At 38.0% G+C, this 17,266-nt stretch overlaps 1 protein-coding gene across 8 annotated transcripts in view; it reads right to left on the bottom strand.

Annotated features, from left to right (window-relative positions):
* The window catches only part of LOC125235191 (glycogen synthase kinase-3 beta), a 97,984-nt gene that overhangs the window by 9,131 nt on the left and 71,587 nt on the right, over positions 1-17,266 (bottom strand). For 6 of the 8 annotated variants that reach the window (XM_048141657.1, XM_048141659.1, XM_048141660.1 and 3 more), the window contains 7 exons: positions 13,583-13,773; positions 10,224-10,307; positions 9,296-9,355; positions 7,596-7,706; positions 5,538-5,775; positions 3,753-3,850; positions 2,646-2,741 (listed from right to left, as the gene is read on the bottom strand). In XM_048141657.1, coding sequence (XP_047997614.1) covers positions 2,646-2,741; positions 3,753-3,850; positions 5,538-5,775; positions 7,596-7,706; positions 9,296-9,355; positions 10,224-10,307; positions 13,583-13,773 — 878 coding nt within the window. The remainder of the gene's footprint in view (positions 1-2,645; positions 2,742-3,752; positions 3,851-5,537; positions 5,776-7,595; positions 7,707-9,295; positions 9,356-10,223; positions 10,308-13,582; positions 13,774-17,266) is intronic. The other 2 variants (XM_048141658.1, XM_048141662.1) reach the window with 1 other exon arrangement.

Genomic DNA, 17,266 nt, shown 5'->3' with positions numbered 1-17,266 from the left:
TTCCCAGTACAACAGACTGCCAGTCCTACAGATTCCCAATTCTACAGATTATAATTATGTACTATTAGTATGGCCATATTTGAAAATATGTATACTATTTTAAATTTTACTCTTACTTAATTTATACAATATTATTAAATATTATAATAGCACCATAAAAATATGATATGTTATTTGAGTATGTTGTATCAAATAAGATAAAAACTATTTCTTTAGATGAATATAATTACTGGCTGTCATTTTGAAGGATGCTAATCTGTAGATTTTAAAAATTTTACCAAAGTTTTTCATCTGACTACAAAGAAAGCGGCTCTGTTTTATAATAGATAGCTTTTACCCGCGGCTTCGCCCGCGTAATAAAAGTATTCATTAAGATTTTCATTTGGATCCGTAGGGACCGTAGGTTTCTCTGTAGGTATATTTATCTGCGATTATTTCGATTGCACATAATACTTTTGCTTGCAATGATTGTAGAAATATTACACATCGACCACAGCGTAGGTAATTCTATATACGCTGGGGAAACCTTTATAAACATCCCACATAGCCCGTATTTCGAGACTATGATCGGTGGGTAAAAAGTACTTTTTTCTATTATCCCTTACAATTTTTTACATTTTGCTTATACTTATCTCAAACGTAATCTTCAAGCAAGCAAACAACGATCGTCTTAGAGCACATTGATTGTAAGAGACCGCCGACCGATTATCCGTATCCCCTAACGCATATTAACGATACCCATATTATCCGTATCCGTATCCGCTATCCCTATCGCTATCGCTATCCCTATCGCTATCCATATCCCTATCCCTATCCCTATCCCTTATAAAGATGTTTAATGATATAACACTTTAAGTTCTCGCGCTTTGTACACATATTTAAAGTCACATACAGGTCGAACGCGATTAATTAACATTATTTTTACCTTTTTTCCCAACGTTTCGGCCAGGTTGCACTGGCCGTGGTCGCGGAAGACTGACGTCCCAGCAAAATGTCACCGGAGATGTAAACAACACAAAACTACCCGATATTAATTTATATAAATGTTCGGGGTAGACAAATAAATATAATCTACCCGCTTTTAGTTAATGTTTATTTCCCACCATGTTTATTTTAAAGGTAAAAATAATGTTAATTAATCGCGTTCGACCTGTATGTGACTTTAAATATATGTTTAATGATTTCTTATCAAGTGCTAAAATATAAAGTTTCATGGTTTTATCATTTAAAATTAAGAAATCCCATACAAACTTTCAACCTCTTTTTCAACCCCTTCATCCCTTTTTTTCGAAATAAAAAGTAGCCTATGTTCTGTCTCAGGGTCTAAAGATTGTTTGTTCCAAATTTCATCAAAATCGGTTGCGTGGTTTAAGCGGGAAAGCGTAACAGACAGACAGACAGACAGACAGACAGACAGACAGACAGACAGACAGACAGACAGAGTTACTTTCGCATTTATAATATTAGTATGGATGGATGGATATGGATTTTCGTTACAGAACTGACATCGAGTTAATTTTTGTTAACAATCCCCAATTTCTGAAAATGTCCAGTTACGACTGTATATCGCTATAGGTGTCACTAATACAAAGTTTTGTTCATTGCATTCGTGCCAGCTTCCGTGAGACGCTCTGAAAGTTTCAAAAGGATGGCGAATAACTGCCATTTTGCTTTATTAATGTATGGAATGATGGCACTTAGCAACGAGCTGTGTCTTACTCGAAGGCGCTCGCGGTCAGTGAGATTCTTGGGCATGGTCATTCGCTCCAACATATACTGCAATGACGGCGCAATATCATGTACATAAATATAATATATTGTCACTACAATGTGTCTATACGTTTTGTGGGCTATTTTTTTGTCCGGAAAATCGCGCTCAACCATCTACAGCCTGGCAAAAAAAATAGAAATTAAAAAGTGGTAACATCATAGTGTCGTCTCGTTGATTTGAGAGGGACAACACTACGATATTGTCACTTTAATTTCTACTCTTTATTTTGTCAAGCTGTACTATAAGGAGGCGCCACGCAGAGTTCTAATATGTAGATTTACGGCATAGTTAATTTAATAGTTAAATTAACAAGTCGTTTTATAAAACATGTATATTTATAGTTTGTTTTTCATTTAGAACTTGGACGGAAAGTGAAGCATGAAAGCTTTTGCATTTTGTTAGTTTTGGAACAACACTGATTTCCCGTCACCTACAAACATAAAATATGCAATTGTCTTTTCACCTGCCCCCTAAATACCCAAAACAATTATTATGCTTATTTAAATCTCTTTATCATACAATGTCTTAAACCAAATAGCCAACAAAACGTCCGGATATCGTATCAAGATCGTGCATCTACTTACGTCAAACCATTATAAATTAATGAGTCTAGCCTAACACAGAACATGTAATTAAAGTTTATAGTCTCGCTGTGCTATAATGTACCGTATTATTCACAAAGCTGACGCGAATAGAATCAACAAGGCAACTTTTAATCTGTGGTTTTGGTTGTATGAACAAAGCCACCAATTGACCAAGCCAGTGATAATAACATAAGATATTTTCATTCAATGCTCCATTCTATTCGTGCCAGCGGTTGTGAAGTAGTTGGAAACTTTTGAAACCTTAAAAAAATATTGGTTTGGAAACTTACCTTCGCCCATGGATGACTCTTGATCTGAGGGAATTTGAATTCTGTGTAGTTCGGGTTCATTTCTCTGATCTGCTCCCGCGTGGGAGTGCCTAACACCTACAGAAAATACAACAAATATTAGAAAATAATAAAGATAATTTAACAACCATTGATGGTTTTGCTTTACACTACGCGAAGAGCGAGGTAGTCATTCTTTCTACATTCGCAAGACAGAATCTCATCTCAATGAATCAAAAAATATATCGATAACAAAATAAGAGCTTTGTTGAGACAACATGTCTCATTTCTCATACGTGGTACATACATAGAATAGAATAGAAAAACGTTTATTGCAGAAACCATCATACAGCATCACATACATTAAAAAAAAAAGAAAAAAAAAAAGAGATCTTAGGAACTAAATACTTAAAACTATATTGCTTATTATTAAATACAACAAAATGTGCTGATGCTGCAGATAGAGGCCACAAAAGGACTCCACATGAGTAAGCAGACAATTTCTAGACAGTGGGCAGTTATGATTGTGTATGGTCGCCTCTTTAACCAATGTGTCCTGCCCACCATGACCTACGGTGCCGAAACATGGACGCTCACTAAAAAGGCTGTGCATAAGATCCAAGTTGCACAGAGAGCCATGGAGCGCGCCATGCTCGGTATCAAGATTCAAGATCGGGTGAGGAATGCCGAGATCCGTCGTCGCACCAAGGTGCTAGACGTGGGTTTCGTCATTACCAAACTAAAATGGAGTTGGGCGGGACATGTTGCTAGGCAGAGTGATGGCAGATGGACTAAAATGTTAACGGAATGGTGGCCGCTCACAGATGTAAGAAGCGCTTGGCATCCGTTAGCTCGTTGGGTGGACGACATCCGGAAAATTGCGGGTCACAAATGGATGAGACTAGCTCAGGACCAGGACAAGTGGCGTACTAGAAGAGAGGCCTATGTTCAGCAGTGGGCGATAAAGGGCTGATATGATGATGATGATGATGATGATGATGATGGTATAAAACTGCCCACTGTCTCAGGTTGATGCAGAGTACCACTTGCGCTCTAGCTCTGCCTTTATACGCGACTATAGAGATGTCAATGAAATAATGAGTTAGTTACCTTGATGATTTCCACGAGTTGGTCTACGCCGGAGTCTCCCGGGAAGATGGGCTGGCCGAGCAACAACTCTGCTACAACGCAACCCGCGCTCCACACATCTGAAATTAGGCAAATCAAAAAACGCATGAATAAAAACCAGAATCTTTTGAACGCTTTGTCATAAACATAAAGAGTTACTGATTCGCCATGTCTCCGGCAAAAGCGGGCAGTAGTTCGTACCTACCAGTGGCGTGGCGTGAAAATTTCCGTTGATACAGCCGGAGGGGTTTTCCGGATTTGTTTTGTATGAACTTCTACAGATACTGGAGAATTTTAGGGAATCGAGTTGTATCGACGCCCCGCCACTGGTACCTACTTTAATATTTAGTAAACATTACTAAACTTGATAGTGTGAAGTTTAGTTTGACAACATACGCCATCTACATGGATCGTCAACGTTCATAAATACACGCGGCTTGACTCGAAATGCCACGCCGTCACTATGGGTGACACGAACTATTGTTGTTCTTGGCGTGTTCGGCACTACTAGATGCCCTTAGGTGTTCTTGGCGATTAAAAGATGAATTGCCTGTCAAGTCTCTACTTTTATCAGCTTAAAAATTAAATTAGATAAATTATATGTAGTTGTAATTATACCGCCCATCACCTTTAAGAGGGTCAGAATGTCCTATCCGTAAACTTGAATTCTGGATTAGACTTGCATTTGCCTTGGCCGGGGTCCAATATGACTTAGTTTAGTGCAAAGCTAGAAATTAAATTGGAAAACGAGAAATAAAATTGTTTCGTTTTACAATGTTCGCCAATTTCTTCGGTAACCTATAGCTTACGCGCTGATTACTTTTTTATACAGATTTGAGACTAGTGATTAAAAGGTTAAAAGTTATAATAACAGAATCATACTTTATTTTACGAATTAGTAGAAACGAATTTGTTTAACTATATTATACTGTATCTTTGAACTATTAGGTATTCTTTGTACCAGCCATATTAATTATGTGAAAAACATTGTGGTGTTTGATGCTATGTATCGAGCTATTGGGTTTTGGTATTTTAATAACTAACTGGAAAACCCAACTAACGCGGGAAGATTTTGTGTATGTACTTTACTAACATTTTCGGTCAATAATCGGTCATTCATTATATTATAATTTATAAGTAACACAACTTTTAGCGATAAGTGCTCTTGAGATAAATAAAGTTACAACTGAATGACTTAACTTTTAAAGAATTTCGTCAACTGGATTACATTTAGGTACCCAAACCGTACGTGATACTTGAAACCCCTCTAACAGTACTACGACCGCAACGCAATACTTGAGCTGCGATAAGAGCTCTTTGTTCCTTGTCGGACTATCAATAGTGTCTTATTATTTCGTCGTAATAGGATGTAAAATGGCATTCGTGTGCAACGAAAGCGTATATTTTTAACGTATTAACTCAAAGTTTTCTAAGTGGTTAACAAGTTCCTCAGCTTCATCGATTTTTACAATGAGCATTGCGAAATTGCTTCGTCTTCATGTATTCGTTTGATGTTTTGACTGTCATGTTTTAAATCGAAACATATCCGATGACAATAACTAGAAAAACGTTTTACACAATTATTGATAGAAATCTGCAGAAATTGCAAATATAAACCTTACTTGACAGCATGTTTTAGGCACAAGAACTCAAAAGTTTTGGAGTTTTTTGCTTTCCAGAGTCGAAGTAACGAACGGCTTGAAGCAAAGAGCAATAAGTTTGTGGCTTAAAATAGGTTAGGAAAAAAAGGTTCCAAACGTAACTCACCGATTTTAGTGGTATAATCTATAGCGCCGAAAATAAGTTCCGGCGCGCGATAGTAACGCGAGCATATATACGAGACGTTAGGCTCGCCGCGCACGAGGTGTTTCGCGGAGCCGAAGTCGCACAGTTTCAGGACGCCCGTCTTCGGGTCGAGGAGTAAGTTCTGTGGCTTGATGTCCCGGTGGCAGATGCCGAGCGAGTGGATGTACGCTAAGCTTCTGAACAACTGGTACATGTACAGCTGGAACAATATACAAATGGTATGTTACTATCAAAGTGTGCTTTTGGTGAAAACCCGCCGCGGTGACCTCTTTGAAGCGGCGCATTATATTAACCCTTGTCGGAATGCACAAATTTTACTATTCGGTTATAGTCATGCGCGTTAGTTGACGTATTTAGCGGTAGGAGGGTAAAATCTTGTCACATGTATATGTGCCACGACCCACGACAAGTAAAGCCGTCTCTCTATGACGTAAACAATTATCGATTACCTGCTATTAAAAATAAATTATTCTGAAGTCTTGCTTCTCTGCCACGTTATTCTATATTTAATTCAACACAAACAGGTTAACCCTTTAATAGTTATTTGTTATACAAGGGGGCAAAGTTGTATTTTAACACACGAGAAGCAAAATACATTTGCACCCGAGTGTAAGGATTCTAAAACTTTTCCCCTCACTACAGCGAGGAAACTAAGAAAAAAATGCGTTTATCACTGTTTTTCAGTAGGCCTAGCACGTGTAAAATACATGTCGCCGCGAGATAGATGACACGTCTTTGTCTAATTGTATTAATGACATAAGGACAGGTAGTCTATCTCGCGGCGACATACTCCCGCGGCCATCATGTGCTAGGCCTGCAGTAGTTCCACAGGTGTTAAACCGTCTTTATTACTAGATTCAACTACTTTTATCAATTTTAAAAAGCAGTTAATTTGACTTTATTCAAGGTCAAATTACTTTACCCACTAGTGGATAAAATGCGTTTTTACCCGCTAGTATTAAAGGACAAAACACGTGTTTCCGAGCTAGTGAGGGGAAAAATAATAAATAATATATGCTCGTCGGATCAGCAACTGGTTACACATTCCTTTTGAGTTTAGTACCTAACCTCGACGAATCGATAATTAAATATCTTATTCAATAAAATAATCTACACAGCTAACAGCTGTCTTATGTAAACTGTATACCTATTACATAGAGCATCATCCTCCTTGCGTTATCCCGGCATTTACCACGGCTCATGGGAGCCTGGGGTCCGCTTTGACAACTAATCCCAAGATTTCGCGTAGGCACTAGTTTTCTACGAAAGCGACTGCCATCTGACCTTCCAACCCGAAGGGTAAACTAGACCTTATTGGAATTAGTCCGGTTTCCTCACGATGTTTTCCTTCACCGAAAAGCGACTGGCAAATATCAAATGACATTTCGCATAGAGCATTTATATTTTATTTAAATTTTTATCCTGAATTTCAAGGAAGCAAGCAAGAAAACACAAGATTTTTTCACGAAAATGTTATTATTATACCTTTAAAGGCAAAACGCAAAAGGGAAAGATTTAACCCCTATAGCTGACGCTCAGTCCAGTAAACGTATCGATCTACCTAAGAATACCACTGCAGAGTTTGCAGTCTATAAATAAAGTTACCTATTTAAAAGGCTTCGTAATTGCCAACGATGTTAATATTTTATCCATACGACGGAAGGAACATACAGAACAATACCACCAATACCTTGCCTACACTAAAACTCATACAGAACTTAGTAACCTCTAGATACCCAAAATCAATTGTTATCTATTTTAAAACCTTTTGTAACAAAATAAAAGTTAAAACCGATTTTGGAATAGGTCTGTATAAAAAATTGTACACAGGGACTTTAGCGTAAGGGAGGGTTTTTAGCGTAAGCAAATTGGTAATAATCATAATAAAAGTGTAGGGAGGCCCGATGTACCTTAATTGTATTTTCATAGGGCCGCGAGCCACGAACATCTTGCGAGTCGCATATTTATTAGAGCTTCTTTCCAATCATGAACAGGTCATATTTAATTTTGAGGACTTACCTTTATAAAACTAATGGGTATGGTTTGTTCATCTTTGGAGTAATGACGTGCCACTTTATACACAGTTTCGGGGATATACTCCAGCACCAGGTTCAGGTACACTTCGTCCTTCTGCAAACGCAAAATTTATGTTAAACGGTGTCTTTTTAACTCTTAAATAACTAATGTACCATTCGCCTGAGAATATTAAAGCCTAGAAACATTTATTTTATGAAACGACTTGATGAAAAGTGGAGCCATAATACAATTTCGTATCTTTCGCTCTTACCATAATTGAGTGATGTCTGATGTGCCAAGACGATGTAGTAAAATTGGTTTCAAAACAGTTTCCAGCACCTACTTTCTAGGCTTTATCATTCTATGTATATATTTTTTTAAGATCTCTTTTGAGATCGTGAGCCTGGACCATTTTAAATTTACCAACATTTATTGTTTAAACCCTGCTAACTAAAGTTGAACCAGTAACGCGATAACTCCATTCACTCCATTGGCCAATGTATGACGTACAGTGTAACAGCGTTATCTATACTCTGATTTACAAATCGATTACAAAAAATCTCGTACTGTATTATCATTATCATTAAGGTTGTACCCATATTAATAACACTCCAACCACGACAATAGAAAGACTGTGAGAATTACCTCATTAAAAATAAAATTCATCGTGTCATTTTAAAATGGCTAATACATTTCGGATTAACAATTAATGGAATCGAATGTCAAAATACAGGAAGTTCAACTTTAGTTAGCCAGATTTCATTATCATTATCACATATTGCCAATTCACGGATAGAGAAGTAAGTAAATGAAGCGCATGAAAACTCATACAAAATCACAAAAGATAATAAAAACAACCCTTATTGTTAGTCGCGTGACCGAATGATTAGTGAATAGCATTCTAGGTGGACTTCTTTGTCTTACGTGATTCATTTGAACAAGTATATACATATTTAGGAAATCGCAAGAAACGCATCCTTGAGAGGACAAAGATTTGGATTTCTTCCAAAGGTTTTTGGCTCTAGCTTTTACCGAGATAAATAATGATAGTATACACTTTGGAGCTACTGTGTATTCAGTAAAATGGTGATGACTTTCAAAGCAGTCACAGGAAACAAAAAAACAAGCAAGCATCGGGATAGATGATTGATATAGTCCAAATGCATTGTCGGTCATGATATGATTTAGATCCGTGTGGCTTCATCCGTTGCAAATGTAAAGCTGTTTGAAAATGGTTTATGACAGGAACTTGTCTGCGTAAAACTCCACTGGCGTGCTTGGTTACCGAGCAATGTTTTACAATTGTACTACAATTTAGATATACACCTTAGTTGAGAAGGACCTTGCAGATTTTAATAAAGTATTTCCCATTACCCAATACAACTTTTAGGAATATAATTTGGGGAGTTAGATTGATTTATCTATTATTTTTTGCACTTAAAAAGCTTAAGAATTTTTAGATATTTTGAACGGTCTATCAGTCCGATGGATTTACTTTATCAGGGAGCATTACAAGAGCGACTTCACTTGTGAAAACTTATCATCCATAGTAAATCTGCGCAGTACCTCCAAGATTCAAGGTGTAAAGATTAGTGCCTACTAATTAAAATACGTGTTTATTTCTCGATAACCATTGCCAAGAGTCTGGAGCTAATTGTGCGTTAGCACACTAGCGCAACAATCTGATTGGTTTAGAGACATACTGTGACTTCAATAGACTGCATTGCGTTTAACAACGTACTGACTGCTGCGGGCACTGCCGCCTTCCCCCAAATAAAACACACAAATAACACAAGCTTAAACACCGGTCATTTCAAAGTACAGTAGATCTATAGTGCCTCGCGCACTGAGGGTTCCGTACCGTTCGTCGTTGGATCTACAAGCCACCCCACATGAGCGTCTTCCGAGCGTCGGCTTTTATATATTTTATATACCCAACTCTATGGCTGCCGCTCGAAGAAACTTGGGCGTATCTGAGCAGCGACGTCAATTTCCATAGCGTTGACTAGACGCTTGAAAGACGTTGTGAGATGGGCCGAAAGTCGCCTTTAAATCAGTTATAAATCACAGAGTAAACCTTCGCCACTCCATTCGGAAGGTGACGGACGTTTTTTCGATAAAAGGCGATCCATATTCGTGCAGATCGATCATGCTAGTTGCCTATATTACAACATACAGAATACATACATAGAGTTTAGCCTGGACGCGGTTGCGTGGCTGTCAAAAAATATTTTCACTGACTGATCCAATCATGACATTGAAATTACTTTGCATTCTTGTCTGCTTTATAAATATTTATGTCTGCATATAAACTACGTTTAACATTACTTTTACTTGGTCTATAGCGGTTACTAGTTGATGAAAGTACATAAGCATTTATTACTGTTGTTTCTAAATGTATCGCTAAACCAGTTTTGAATAATCCTAATAGATATTTGTCTAGATACGGAACCCCTGAATAGTCAAGTGTAGCAGAAATAAAAGAGTTAAAGAAGAAAAATCCAATTTTACTATTAACTCTTATATCCCTGGCTCATTAATCTTATTATATACACATAATGTTAATATGATTTGTAATAATCACATAGTAAATATTTCAGCTGTAAATATTATCTAAAAATGGTCACTCACCTTTTCTCCACTAGAGTAAAAGAAGTATTTCAATTTGACAATATTACAGTGCTCCAGCCGTCGCATAATTTGAAGTTCTCGATTCTGTAAAGAACAAAATACATTTCAAATTCAAATACCTATTTATGTAGTACATTATCTATTCAATAGTTTTTAACTTCTATTATAAAGGAGTAGTTTATATTATAATAATGCCTACTACAATGGAAAAAATAGACAAGGTAACTACCGCAGGTATAAAAACGGTTCAAGGCGACTAGGTAACTAACTGATCACAAGAATGATACATTTATTTTTATGCCAAAAAATGTTTTACAACTTTTACAGGAAAACTTTTTACGTTAGTGTACCTGTAATAAAACATGTTACTCTTTGAAGGCCGCAATTATATCTGACACGATCTTATTCAGAGTAGGCCATAAGTCGGCAAAAGATGTTACATATTTACAAAATACTCTGATCGATACTAGGGATTCCATAAAAGCGTAATTAGACGATATCGATGCGGCACGATAGAAAGTATATCATATACATACATACATACATACAATCACGCCTGTATCCCATAAAGGGGTAGGCAGAGCACATGAACTACTCAAGTTTCAGTGCCACTTTTGGCAAAAAGGGGTTGAAAGAAAACGAAAATTGTGACATTGCAGTGACAGGTTGCCAACCTCTCGCCTACGCCACAATATCATATCATATACTAAAACAAAATTAGGTTTCCATTCCCCTACCTATATTTTACTGCGTAGTAGTATGTTTTGTTCTGTTTGATCATATGTAGGTATACCATTTAATAATATCATTATATTTCACACGATTAAGAAGGTTGTGTAAGAAGTACCCATACAAAATTTAAAATTTGTTATTTTAGGATCTTCAACCGGCGATTACAGTAACTAATTTCAGAAGAACCTACAGTAACGTGGATGGAATTTGGTGTCGAAGATACACCAATCTACTTATCACATCTCCCCTTCTTAACCTACCAAATCATTAGGCTTACGTTACGTCGCGTAACTAAACAATTTCACGAACAGGCAGGCACTAGCCCGGCATCGCAATTATTTTTAGTATAAAAAATCTTATAAATAGTTTAAAGGGGAAGTGACGTCAAATAGCTGATTTAGAGCTGCCACTATACCAAAAAATCTTCCAGTTGGGATGTCACTTGAGTTTGACAGTGACACTTATCACAGTTCGTAGCAAAGATATTAAAAATTTCATGGCTTAGTCTATGGTTCGTAGTCATTCACTATGGTTGACAGTGACACCTTGACAGTCAGACATACCGGACTGTTTGAGCTGACTGTTAAAACTTTTTTTTTAGAAATGATTTTGTCGTTTTCTTAGGTGTATGAAACAACACATGTGACGTCACGAAGCTGTATCTTGACGTTTGTAACTTACGCTCTTTCTGCTCGAAGTAGTAATAAGAAGGGATTTTCTCATTAAAATAGCAGCAGGCCTAGCACATGATGGCCGCGGGAGTATGTCGCCGCGAGATAGACTACCTGTCCTTATGTCATTAATACAATTAGACAAAGACGTGTCATCTATCTCGCGGCGACATACTCCCGCGGCCATCATGTGCTAGGCCTACAGTTTTTGGAAAAATAAAAAAATACGTGTATCTTTTAGTATTGAGTTCTTTCAAACCAATCAATAAAAAGTAGTACTCAAAAATATGAAATGTTGTCAATTAGCCACGCCACAGGTCGAGACAGACGTGGCAATATGTGGGTCGAGCAACTTTTTATTGCTGTTATTCTGCCCCGTAAAACCAATGAAAGTATTTTGTTTGTAGGTCACTATATGAACGAATGGCCTTATAATTGCTAAAGTAAATAATGTTCGGTTACGAGTAGCTATAGTTATTGGGCGTCATCCATATATTACTCGTACGTCACAGTGTAGGGGGGGGTCATACTAAATGTGACAATCCCAGTTAAAGGGATACAAAAAAGCGTGACATAGGAGGGGGGAGGGGTCCAAAAACCTGAAATTTGGTGTGACGTAATATGTGGATGATCCCTTGTTGTTGACCGAAGAAACATTATAGTACGGGGAAATTAGCTAAAATTACGGCATAATTAATGGAAGGTTTTTTTTAATTGAAATATGTACGTTATAGACCGAAGTTATTTTTTATCAACCCTCCCCACTCCTCCCCCCTCTGCGTCACCCCTCTACCCTCCCTTAAAGTGCCAAAAATGCGGTTTTTCTCGATTCCTGACAAAACTGTTGAAGATACAGAAAAAGCGCGTAGGAACGAAGTAATTCTTAATAAATTTACTACAAATCATTCATTGACGCTTTGGTTCTAGCACTTATAGTTTTCGCGTGATCCGTCACGAAAGTTGGTCCTTTGCCGCAATTTTCTTTCATGAATGTTAAGTTTTCGCCCAAAATGCTTACGAAATCGTCGAAATTTGTTTGATATGACTAAAATATTATAACTCATGACTAAAATAAAATTAAGGGGAAAAATTACTACCATGGGTGGAATTTCCAATATGTCTTGGAATTCCAGTAACTATTTAAGACGTAATATTTTCACGGTAGTAGTCGCTAGGAGTACCATTGATCCATATAGTATATCGATGACTGGGGATGAGCTTTTGGTAGCTGTTGGTAGAGCCCTGGAGTATCAATCCAGAAGCCGTGAGTTCAAGTCCCACCCATGGTAGTGATTTTTCCCCCTGAAATTCATTTTCAGTTTATAATATTTTAGTAATATCAAACAGATTTCGTAAGCCATTTGGGAGAAAACTTAACATTCACTAAAGAAAATTGCAGCAAAGGACCAACTTTCGTGATAGATCACGCGAAAACTATAAGTGATAGAACCAAAGTGTCAATGAATGATTTGTAGTAAATTTATTAGGGATTACTTTGTTCCTACACGTTTTTTCTGTATCTTCAACGGTTTTGTCAGAAATCGCGAAAAACCGCATTTTCGGCTATTTAAGGGGGGGAAGAGGGGTGACGCAGAGGGGGGAGGGATGGGGAGGGTTGATGAAAAATAACTTCGGCCTATAATGTACATATCCCAATCAAAAAAAATCTTCCATTAATTATGCCAACATTTTCATACATAACTTTCCAGAAGCAACGTACTATTAGTGCAATGAATCCATTCGTGTAACGTGGTTTGATTGGTGCTGCAAAATTGGTCTTAGTTGTCTGTCTACTGATAGACAGTTTTCTCCTTGTTTTTGACAATTATCGTGCCTCTAGTAAAATTTAATACTGTAAGATGGTATTCCTAGCCAATAGTCAGTTGTTTCTGTCGTCATCATCTATCATTCCTTCCAGCAAAATCCAAGCACCAAGTTATGCCAAGTATGCATTACCTTAAACCTTTTGTCCTGGAGCACTTTCTTGATGGCAATGAGCTCGCCGGTGTCACATAGTTTGGCCTGGTAGACGACGCCGAAGCTGCCGTTACCGATGAGCTTCATGTCGGCATAGCTCACTTCCTGCGGCCGGTCGGGGCCTTGCCCCGGCGTCGCCACCACAGTCGTCACCTTTGAGCCGTCCTTGCCTGGAAGTAATTACATAACTGTTTAGTATACCATTCGACACCATATTCTCATTCTCTAAGCTAAACTATCATATAAACTAGCCACACAACACGCGTTTGAGTTAAAAACGATAGAAAAGCTCTCATCATGTCCACCCATCATTTGAATGCTCGTATGCGCGTAAGTACTGCGCCGCAAGCTGCGTCTGATGCGTCCATGTTTATGACCTCTGACAATGACAATTCGCTGTACTATTACTTGTCAACCCGTAGAATGCAAGATTTATTGTTGTCATAGCCAGAGACAATTGTAAAGATATTGAATTAAGAGGCATGCGCGTATAAAAACAGTTATAATTCGAATTTAATTCCAGAGATAAAAAATAATTGATAGTTGTTTTCAGTTTTTGTGAGCTGCAATTGGGTGGTCGGTGCTACTGTCGAATCTCTGAAGTACATCTTCTGTATTGCGTATATGAAATGCAATGCAAGAGCCAGCAGTCTTATATGGATATTAGCGATTTGTGATACGTGCGCAAATCTAGGTTACTACACGACCTGATCCTTTTCTGAATGCTAATCAAATTAGATCGATCGCGTACATGTTCATAGTTACCTAGTGCTTGCGTCAAACCTATAATGGATTAGTTCAAATGTAATTTGTCTGTTATTGGAAAACTACAAATTGTGTTTACAAATTTCAAAGCAAACAAGAAATACTGTGACACATATCATATTATGCAGCTGAAAACAATAGCGTCGATTTCTGTATTTCACAAAATTACGATCAGAGATAAAACGAACGAACATAAAGGCATTACGAGAGCCTTTATAAATAATTGAAAATGTGGTTAACAGCGCTTTGCACTCACACACTTTTAGCTCGGTCATTCTTTATACAGTCAGTCTGCGTAGACAAGAGTCCAATAGTTTACGCTCCGTAACGTAAGTAGGTATAGTTGTCTCTCTTCGTCGTCGCACTAATACAGAAGAGCCATAGAGAGTGACAACTACTATGTCTACTATACGTTACGGAACATGAACGGTTGACCCCTTTTCAACGCGCACAAAACATTTTTCGTTTCGATCTCGAAACGTCAAAAGCAAATTCGAGAAAAGACTTAGTTTTAATCTTGTATATTTACAACGGAATTGCTTACACAACGATTGAATGGCCTCTCTAATGCAATTGAGTGTGTGACGCAAATGAATCCATTTCACTGTAATGCGTGCCTGGGGCTTGACAACTTACAAACCGCCTTTGTAGAGAGAATTTGAGACGGTGTTGTTTCTCTACAATAACTTCAATACCGAATTATATTACCAAACATTTCAATAGTAGTTATTTCGTTTGAATAATAATAGTGACTTATGATTGTGATTAGATTTACTGTAATTGATTAGTCAAATCGTTTAAAGTACGTTAAAATAGCTTAGTTGTAATATGTATAGTTGTATACCTACGTCAACATTCTAGACTGACTTAGGTACTACAGTAGTCAGAAGAGCGTTAAAACCTAGGAAACTCAATAAAATCTCATTTTAATACCGACGGCGTTGTTTATCCTAAATGTTATTATGTCTTTACTTCTTTTTCTTCAGGTCCAAGCATACTACAATGATATATGCTCTGCTGCGACCTCTCCAAAGCCTTCGACGTCGCGGACCATAACGTCATAGCCGCAAAGCTGTTACATTATGGCATACGTGGCTCAGCGCACGGCATCTTTACTAGCCTACTGCATGACAGGTCTCAGGTTGTGGTAGGAGACGGGGGGCAGGCCAAATCGGATCCGCTTACAACGTCAATGGGCGTAGCACAGGGATCTTCAGTCTCAAACATCCTGTTCTCCTTGCTGTTGAACGATCTACCGGAGGCGATCACGGATGCGGAGGTATTAATGTATGCAGACGATGTCGCCGGCATTGTAACCGCACCGAGTATCGACAGCCTGGAGATCAGTTTGAACAACGCAGCAAATCAGTTGTCGCAGTGGTTTCGCCGTAATGGTCTAGCACTAAATCTGACCAAAACACACTTCCTCCATTTCTACCTAGGAAGCCGCGAACCCAGACGCCTGACAGTTAAGGCCGGCGGAGTGAGCCTGGACCAAATGGAAGCCACCACCTTTCTGGGTTTTAAGATAGACAGGAAACTGACTTGGGAGCCCCATATTGACCAGCTGTCCGGTAGGCTGGGCGCCGCCTGCTTCGCGCTTAGCCGCCTGGCTCGAGTCGTGCCGCAGCACACCGTGCGGACAAGCTATTTCGCGACCGTTCATTCCCTGCTGCAGTACGATGCTGAAATCTGGGGACGCGCCGCAGAATGGCAGCGCGCGTTCCGATTACAAAAAAGAGCCATACGGTCTGTGGTCCGAGTAACACAAGAAACCTCCGTAAGACCCTATTTTAAAGAGCTAGGAATATTAACTCTGCCGTCGGTAGTAATCTACCAGATAGCGATTTATACCTACACCAAGTTGGGCGAGTATAAAAAACGCGCAGACTCGGCGCGCTCCTTACGACACCCAGATAGGCTTCTCCCGGTGAAGCGACGACTGGCGAAATCCGAGAAGGTCACGCACGTGGCGGGCCCGACCGTCTATAATAGGTTACCTAAAGAAATCACCTCAGCTACATCCCTAAAATGCTTTAAGACTAGACTAAAAACATGGCTTCTTGAGCACACATTTTATAGTTTTAATGAATTTTTAAATGTACAGATATTGTAGTATACTACCTATACATAGTATACTAAATATTAGGGTGGAGCGAAAAAACACTTTTCTGGAATTAGCAAACCATAATAGTTATCAATCAGTGCCCCTTAGTCTATGAAGCCTTTGTGCAAATTTTCAGCTTTTTAAATCAACAACTTTTGCCTCCGCATTAGGGTTGAAATTTTGAAAATCTCATACAAACCTAAAAATTCAACTTTCAGATAAAAAAAAATTTCGGCAGTATTATGTTTAGTATATGTTATTGATACATATCATTATGAGAAACTACAAAAAGTTGTGAAAATAGCGTCAAGAATCGCCAAAGTTTGTCTAGTTTCAGTACATTCGCCAAAATAGCCGCTAAAATACTGAAAATTGGCGATTTTTAACGCTATTTTCGCAATTTTTGGTAGTTTCTTGTAATAATATGTATCAATAATGTATACTGAACATAACACTGCCGAAAAACATTTTTTATCTAAAAGTTGAATTTTCAGGTTTGTATGAGATTTTCAAAATTTCAAACCTAATGCGGAGGCAGAAGATGTTGATTTAAAAAGCTGAAAATTTGCACAAAGGCTTGATAGACTAAGGGGCATTGATTGATAACTATTAGGTTTGCTAATTCCAGAAAAGTGTTTTTTCGCTCCACCCTACTAAATATGTGATAACTATAAGCATAATAATAATTATAAAAAAAAAAAAAAAATGACGCTGTCAACAGTGTCAACGTCAGACGTGTTTTTGTAAATTCTCTTGTATTTTTTTCAAATGTTTGTGTTTACATGTTGATT

This window comes from Leguminivora glycinivorella, chromosome 17, assembly GCF_023078275.1.
Source record: "Leguminivora glycinivorella isolate SPB_JAAS2020 chromosome 17, LegGlyc_1.1, whole genome shotgun sequence".
Taxonomy (NCBI): Eukaryota; Metazoa; Arthropoda; class Insecta; order Lepidoptera; family Tortricidae; genus Leguminivora; species Leguminivora glycinivorella.
The sequence above is the reverse complement of the archived record's forward strand: the minus strand, read 5'-3'. Positions and strand labels throughout refer to the sequence as shown.